This window comes from Leptosomus discolor, chromosome 6 (genome assembly GCF_034619465.1).
Source record: "Leptosomus discolor isolate bLepDis1 chromosome 6, bLepDis1.hap2, whole genome shotgun sequence".
In the NCBI taxonomy this organism is placed as follows: domain Eukaryota; kingdom Metazoa; phylum Chordata; class Aves; order Leptosomiformes; family Leptosomidae; genus Leptosomus; species Leptosomus discolor.
In genome coordinates, this window is record NC_141396.1 from 7869882 (window position 1) to 7878187 (window position 8306).

The 8306-nt window shown below is 56.5% G+C and overlaps 1 protein-coding gene across 2 annotated transcripts; it reads right to left on the reverse strand.

The window, feature by feature from the left end:
- Positions 1–943: 943 nt before the first annotated feature.
- On the reverse strand, positions 944–7627 carry EMX2 (empty spiracles homeobox 2). 2 transcript variants are annotated; one of them, XM_086466954.1, is made up of 4 exons: positions 7320–7627; positions 6064–6544; positions 3820–4004; positions 944–1111 (listed from the first exon to the last, which is right to left on the reverse strand). In XM_086466954.1, exons 2-4 carry the CDS (start codon positions 6452–6454, stop codon positions 944–946), a joined length of 744 nt encoding a protein of 247 aa, XP_086323080.1. In that variant the 5' UTR covers positions 6455–6544; positions 7320–7627. The 2 variants fall into 2 exon arrangements, with proteins under 2 accessions (XP_086323080.1, XP_086323081.1); XM_086466955.1 differs by lacking the exons at positions 3820–4004; positions 7320–7627 and having other exon boundaries at positions 1008–1111; positions 6064–6454.
- Positions 7628–8306: the final 679 nt, after the last annotated feature.

An 8306-nucleotide genomic window follows, 5' to 3' on the forward strand; every position in this document is an offset into this window, starting at 1 on the left:
GGTTTGCGCTTTATTAATCTTAAAAAATAATCATCATCCGGTTTTGCAATGGGGATACAATTGAGGAGGGGGGGGATAATTTGATTTGGTTTTTTTTGGCAGCAAAAGTTATGACCAGCCCCAACCTCCCCCCCACCCCTTTCCCTCCCGTCCCTCCCCTGCCCCACCGTGTTTGTCCATCCGGAAGGAACACTATGCTTTGTTACCGCTACTTCATTTAGCTTTCACAAACACTTTGACGCCAGAAGTTATCATAAAATGTTTACAGACTGCACATTTCTCGTAAAATAAAATTAAAAAGCACACAGAACCTGTCTTAAAGGGAAAAAAATTACAATTCATTTCTGTCTTTAGGAACCGGGGTAATTTTTTTCCGCTTTTTTCTTTTTTTTCCCTTTTTTTCTTTTTTTTTTCTTTTTTTTTTTTTTTTTTTTTTTTCCCAGACGGCTTTACACATGCAATTCAAGTTTCTGAAACAGGTGTGGGTTTTGTCTGCTCATGGAAATTTCTCTTTCAAAGACGGAAAAAACTGTGAAGTGCAAAATGTCCTGTAAGGTGGTAATTTTTCTGGTTTTGTTTGGGGTATGTTTGTTTCTTTATTTTTTTTTTCTTTTTAAGATATTTTTCAATATTTTTTGCTTAATATTTTGACGTTATGCTTTCAAAAGTGGACTGCGAGAAACGGAATACCTGTCAATCACCTCGTCCCGGTGTTTTGGCTTTGATTGACAGATCCCCCCTTGCCAGAGCGGTGCCGGCAGTGCCACAGTTCGGACCTCTCGCCCTCGCTCTCTCCCAGCTGCCCTCCCAGGCGGGAATCGCGATTTTGATGAAGATCTCCGTGTCCCTTCCCCGCACCGCCACGCCGGGGGTGGGGTGTGAGCCTTTAACACTTTCTGTTAGTGGGGTGCCTGGCTTTGTAAAGTCCAAAAGTGCCAGTTTTTTAATCGTCCGACGTGACGTCGATTTCCTCTGGACTGGCTTGTTTGGTGGCGATTCTCCACCGGTTAATGTGATGAGTCCCTTTTTTCTTCTGTTGTGAGTCTGACCCTTCCTCTTCTAACTTTTGCCGCTTGAACTTTGTCCGTCTGTTCTGAAACCATACTTTTACCTGCGGGAGCAAAGGCACCGGCCGTTAGTCCGACGCCTGCCCGCACACCGCTGCTGCCCGGCCCCCGCTGCCCTGCTCAAGGGCTCTGCCTGCACCATGCCCTGCCTGCTCTATGCCCTGCCTGCACCATGCCCTGCCTGCGTTGCCTGCCCGCTCTCCCGCCAGTCCCGTGCCCTGCCTGCGCCCTGCCCTGCCTGCGCCCTGCCTTGCCTGCGCGGCAACCCAGCCTGGAGCGGGGCGAGCGGAGCCGGGGCCTCTGTGCCACCCAACCCCCCCCCCGGGAAGGGCGCGGACACGCTGTCACACGCCCACCGGGCACCTCCGGAGGACCCACGCGTGCGGGAGCGGGCGGCCGCACCGGTGCGTGTGCGCGGCTCCCCTCACGGCAGCCGCGCAACCCGGCGCGGAGCGGACAAGCGCCGCGGGAGGGAAGCACCGCGCGCGGCCCTGGAGCAGGGGCGCGGACCTTCCGCGCACGCTTAGCCCCTGCGCAATGCCCAAAGCGAGGCGCCTGGCACCCCTCCACGGGGAAAATGGAGCGTGGCTGCGTGGCGGTGGGCTCTCGGCAGCCCGGACACGCCGTCGGGGCGGCCACCGGGGCTGCCCCGGTTACCGAGGGGTCCCGGGAAAGCGGCCCGGGGCTGCGGAGGGAGAGGGTGAGCCGGCTGCGGGGCGCCCCCCGACCGGCACACCCGGGGTCGAGGCTGTGGCGGGGCAAAGCAGAGCGAGGGCCTCGTCCCTCCGAAGGAGGCGGCGGGACGGGGCCGGGGGGCAGCGGGACGAGACTTTTACATCTCGGAAAAGCGCGTCCAAGGAAAGAAAAAAGCCCCGAAAAGAAAAACACCCGGCGCTTCCCTCAGCGTCTCCCCGGGACGCGCCGTCCAGGAGCGATCGTAGAGAGGCGAAACCTGTAAGTGCCGTCGTAAATATCCCTCTGAATGTGTTCAGCGACGAATAAATCTGACTTAACCATCCGGCAGCTGACTTCAGTGCTTTAATTACAGATAGTATTGATCTGGGAGCTATCTCCAGGGCTGGCCACACTCCTTGTAGCGGCGAAAGGTAAACATTTCTCTTTTTTTAAAAGCAGTTTAAACTCTGGTACTGTCTGAAAGTGCCTGATAAAGGCCCCAGCAAGGGGGAAAAAGGGAACTGGAGCATTTTAATAAGCTGGTTTAACCCGCTTCGCTGCCTCTTCAGAACAGAGACCTGCCTGGCCGGACACACATCTCTGCTGCATTTTCATATTCTCCAAAAGTCCCCCATTAAAAAGCTGAGCGGGGAACAAGGGGTGAGTTTAATTTGCTTTTAGTTTGCTAATTGAAGGGGAGGACGGTTCATTTCTGCACGCTGATCTCCCAAAAGAGAGCTCATTTGTAGGGGACTGGGGGTTTGACATCCGGACAAAAGACCCCAACCAGCTTCGGAATCAAGCAGCACAAAGACCACCTTAAATACAGCTTTCCAGTGGAAATAAGCCTGTGACCGGTCCCTTGTTCGGAGAACCTCATAAAAGTGGCGATCCCTTTTTATTGTTTTGTTAGGGAGACATTTTAAAACAAAAGCTCCAACCTCTTTATTGCTTCCCCCACGAAAAGGAGTTAAAAAAAAGAAAAAAGTGTTACAACTTAATCCGCCCAGAGAACGCTGTGTTTACGGGGAACTTTGAACTACGCTGCGGCTGGGTATTTTGGCTTTTTTTTTTTTTTTTTTTTTTTTTTTTAAAGTACAGTGCCACATACTGTAGCAGAGACAATCCCCATCCGGAGCCCTCTCTCCACGAGTCTCCTGGAAGGCCACAAAACAAAAGCCCGACGCAACAACAACAATAACAACAACAACCATCACCAAACAACCCCCCCCCCCCCAAACCCCAGCCTTTCTTCCGGCGAGAAGAAAACCGCCTGAAAAACGCCCTGGCAGCGGGCCCTCCGGCCGGGGGTCTCCGCCGTCGAGGGGGACCCCGCGCTCATCCCCGCTTCCCCGCCGCCGCTCCGCGCCGCCCCACGGCTATCCGCCCTCGGTAACGGCCGGGACCCTCGCTCCGGGACAACCAGAGCAAGAACGTCGCTTATCGTCCCTCCTGACAGACGACCAAAACAGTCTCCGGTGCGGTTCTGGCCCGCAGCCAGCCAGCGGGGGGGCGGGGGGGGGGGGACTCCTCGTCGTTAATAATGTCTCCGCTTTTATTTTTCATCTTTATGCCCTCCTGAACCGGCTCCTCATCCCCGGCATCGAAACGATTGAAAAATCACCCGAGAAAGCGTATTCCTGCCGTAGGGTCCAAAGGGGGGTTCTGCCCTCCGCCTTTTGCTTTGGGGGCTTTTCCCCTAACGTCCAGCTCCTTCCCGAGGGTCACACCAGTCCCGCAGAAAAACGACCGCCTTGCATCTGCAAACCGCAGCTCTCGCCGCTCCCATTCCCGCTCGGGGCTCTCCGGGGGAGACTCACACTGTGCCCCGAGCCCTGCGGCTCCCCACGCCACCCCCGGCACAGGCGATGGCTCTCAACGACGGGAGAGGGGTTTATAACACCTAGACGAGGGGGGAACCCTGACACGGCTCCACCGCCTCGGAGCTGGAGGCCTAAATACCCCTAGAATTTGCCCGCATTTTTTCCCCACATCTCCGGGCCTGCCGGGTGGGTTTTCCCAAGGAGATCCCAGTACTTTCGCTTTCCCAGCTGCCCGCTCCCTCCTTCCCCCTTACCTGAGTTTCCGTGAGGCTGAGGCTGTGTGCCAGCTGTTTTCTCTCTGCTCCTACTACATAATGGTTCTTCTCAAAGGCATGTTCCAGTCTCAGTAATTGGGATGGGGAGAAAGCTGTACGGATCCGTTTGGGTTTCCTGGCCAGTGCATTGTGCAATAGGAAGCTCTCCGGGCTGGTTTCATTCCCTGAGCAACAAGGTAAAACAGAGATTAGCAAAACATCTTCCCCAAATGCACTCGAGAGGGACTTTTTAGTGTAAGAATTTTTGTCTCCCACCACTACCCGCAGGAGAAACCTGACTATAGTTTCTTTTTTTTTTATTTTCAGCGCCTTTTTTGTTTGTATTAAATTTTCCTTCGATAAATAGGTGCAAGGAATGAGCAGGGGAAGCAGAGAACTGGGAGAAATTCAAATACTAAAACACAACCAAGTGAACACTACAGAAAAAAAAAAGGCAAAGAAAAAAAAAAAAAAAAAAAGCAAAAGAATTGGAGCCGGTTGCGGTGTCTGCCGCTCAATCCCGCAGCTGCCCCCCTTCCCCTCGCCCACCGGCAGCCTCACATCTCTCCCCGCTTGTTATTTCCATCCTCCCGGCGCGGCCAGCGGGGCAGCGGCGCTCGGTGCGGCCCCGGCCGAGCCCCCCCGCCCCTCCCGGGCCGGCCGCCGCGCTCCGGGAGCCGGCAGCCCGCTCCCCCGGCCTCTACCCGTTTCCCTCGCCCAAAAGTCCGGCCGGGGCCTTTCTGCTCCCGCTCCACTTCGTTTTGCCCGTGTGATCCCCGGAGCTAGGGCTCCCGCTGCCGCCGTGCCCCTGCCCGCTGCGGGGAAATACAGAAACAAACTTCGGGGAGGCCACGGGGCGGCCATCCCAGCCGGCCTGCTGCGGGGTGGGGGGGTGCGGGGGGTCAGCCAGGGCTTTTTGGTGGGTCTCTCCCTCCGGGTTGGCCTTGTGCAGCTTCTTCGGGTCGGTCTTTCCGAGGTGGGAAAGGCACCGAGGGTCTCTCTCCGTAAGCGCATTAAAAATCGTTGCGGGAGGAGGGTGTGTTTGAAATCAGGCTGTGGCTCAACACCAGGACATTTCCGCCTTTCATCTACCGCTCTTTACCAATCGTCTGATGACTGTGACAAACAATTTGGTGAGCGAAACCTGTAATTTTATTCTGAGAGGGTGATAATCCATTTTGTATCTCTGTCCGCCTGGCTTAGGAGAGAGCGACTCCTTTTCCAACCCGGCTGCAACGGCTGGGCTGCAGAAGGCCGGGGAACTGGATATTGCAGGTGGTTTGTTTTCTTTCGGAAATAATAAATAAAAATAAAAATACCGAGGGGGAAAATAAAAGGCAAATGGATCCCTCCGAGCGGAGGCTGAGATTTTTTCATATATATACATATAACGAAAGAAGCAGGAGTTGGACCCATTACAGGAGAAAGAAGCTCATGCTTCAGAAAAGACGCTGCCGGTTGCAAAGGGTTAAACAAGGGGATTTTATTGATTGTGCGCCATTGGATTTGGTTATTTTCCTTCAGCCGGTTATTAATCGCTTGGCAGCTGAGAGCCCTTCCCTGCCCGTACGGACGGAATCGCCCCCTCTGCCCCCCGCCCCGGCTCTCCTCCACAGCCCCATCTCCTCGCGCTGCTCCGCGGATGGGATTATTTTTTTTTCCCCCTTCTCCTTTCTCTGGGGTTCGTTCTATTTTTCCCCCCGTCCCCGCTAGCAAGGGGAGCGGCCGGATTTGGGGCGGCGGAGGCTCCCCGTGGCCCCGGCAGCCCGGCGGGCACCGCCGCCTTCCCGGGGGAACCAAAACCCCGCGATCCCTCCACCCCATCCCACCCCCCCTCTGCGGGGCGTCTTTCTTCGGGGGCTTCTCTGTAGGTTTTAACCCACCGGAACAAAAAAAAAAAAAAATCCACCTTCTTTTCCCCCTACATTTAACCGGGACGAGAAAGCCTCCTTAGTCCCAGCCGGCCTTGCCTTCCCGCCTGCCCCACTCTTCCCAGGGAAACCAAAACAAACCGGGGAAAGAAGCAAAACAAACCCAAGCCCGAGCCCCTCGGTCCTGACAGCTCCTCAAGTTTGGCGGCGGGGGAGAGAGGCACAAAAGACCCTCGGCCCGGCCAAGCCGAGCCCTCGGCTCCGGGCAGCGCCCGCCCTCCCGCCGTCCCCCCGCATCCGCGCCACGGGGACCGGCCGGGGGCCGCCGGGGGATGGAGGGGTGGATCGGAGGGAGAAGAAAAGTTGCACGTACCTTGGAACCTGTGGCCCAGATACCGGTAGCGGTGTATTAGCCAGGGGTAGAAAGTGGAGGGGTCCCTTTGCTGCGAGGCGAAGAGCGGGTGCGTGGAGTGCGAAGCGGGCAGCGGGTGGGCGGCCAGGGCGTGGGGAGGGGGCACAGGATGGACCGGCACGGCCGGGTTAGGCGGATGGGAGACGGCCTCTGCAAAGACCAAGTCCGGGTTGGAGTAGACCCCCCTGCCAGTGGAGTGGAAGCCGTTGAGAAAAGGGTTCATCGGGCTGGAATTGGCATAGCTGAGCGCCGCCGGCCGGATAGGATCCTCGGAGCGAGACGCGGGCAAGGGGCTGTCTTTGGCCACCAGCGACTCGATGGTGAAACACCGCTTGGGTGTGGGCTGAAACATGCTGCCGCGGCGAGAGTCCCCGACCAAATCTCTGCCTGGCTCTCTCTGGTGCGCGGGAGACGATCCGGGGAAGTTTGCAGCAGGGAGTGACTTGAGGAGGGATAGATACACACATAAATAGACAGGGGCTGGAGGAAAGGAGGCAGCGGCAGCCAGCGGTACCCAAAAGGGAGACACACACACGCACCACGCACACACACACACACACAAAAAAAAGTTGCTGGGAGAAGTTTCCCTCCTGCAAGGAAAAGGCGGTCGCCCCCCCCCCCCCCCCTCCCTCCCTAAGTCCAAAGACAATCCATGGATGTGATCGGCCCCTTCACAAGTTGTGCAAACGATTTGTTAGTTCATGAGCCTAATTAGTGCTGGGATCACATAAACAGCTTCCTCTGAAGCCTGGTAAATGGCTTGATGATTGGTCGCTATTACTCGCCTTGAGGTTGAAGGGGGAGACTCTTTAAAGTGCGTCAGAGGGGAGGCGAGCGCCGGGCAGCGCCATCGGGAGGGATGGAGCCGCGCCGCGGCGCGGATCGGAGTGCGGCGGGAGCGCGCCCGCCAGCGCGGGGGGGAGCGCGGCGCCCCGCGTAGCCTCGCCCGCGCCACCACCACCCCCGCGCAGCGCCGCGCCCGGCCCCCCTCCGCCGCCGCGCTGCGGCCCCCTCCCTCTGCCCTCCCTCCCCTGCCGCCGCCCGGCGACCAAGGTAGGGAGACAGGGCAAAGGGGGGGGGGGGGGGGGGCGCGGGGCTGGGGGGGGGCGCCTCTGCTCTCGGGGTTTGGGGGGGGTGGGGATGAGTGGGGTCTGCTCCGGCAGGGTGACACCCCTCTCCCTGCCACCTCTCGGGTGCTCTCAGCCCGGTGAGGTTACCTTGATCAGCCCCGGGGCGTCCGGGAGAGATGCCCCGCTTGGGAAAGGTTTCGTCCCGGTGTGAGAACGGGTCGCCCTCCTCCTCCTCCTCCTCCGAACTTATTATTCCCCCCTTCGCTCCTTCGCACTCCCCGTACCGCGCGGTGCGGAAAACAAAGCGGAAGGCGGTTGCATTATGCAAAGCTGGGACACTCCGGGCTCTCGCAGACGGGACAGGGGAGCAAGTCTCCGGTTCCAGCCTTGTCCGTATTTTCGCGATTACCTTTGGGTCCGGGGATGATTTTAGGGCTGAGTTCTCCTCCTCCCATTGGCTGGGGCTGCAGAATAATTATGATCACATCCTAATACTCTTGGCTGGTGCTTACTGTTTATTGGTAGTTAAGGATCTATTATCTATTCATCAGCCTCCCATTTTTGCCAATTACATTCTTCTAAAGTGAAGTACCAGCAGGTATTTTGCACATTTACAATTAATGATAAAAAATCTGGCGTACTTTAAATCTATTACGCCGCTGTGTAATTTATCTTAAAGATGCGGAATTGCTAATGTAAATTAATGTTTCTGTTGAACCGAGGGGTGGGGGGAGTCTTAAAACCAGTCTAGCGTTTCTTTCCTTCGTTCCCGGACTTTGTTTTCTATTTTCTTTCCACTTTATACACAAAGAATCCGTTACCCCGCTGCATTAAAATATGCTAAAAAATCGCTCTCTAAACGGTCCTCGCTTCTTTCCAGTAAAGGGCGAGCTGAACTCTCTCCGCCTTCCCCGCTCTCTCCTAAAAGCGCCTGTTCGCAGCTAGCCGATATTTTTAACACAATACCAAACCGATGGACCGAATACAAGTGGCAGAACGGTGCTGGGCACGCAAGGATGCCGGTGCGCCTTTGTTTGGGGACGTGTTTTCCTTTGTGTCTCCCGCGCTGTGTGCACTTCGTGGAGTGAGAAGTTCACTTTCCATCTGAAATGTAAATCTGTTCTCCAGGCGTTG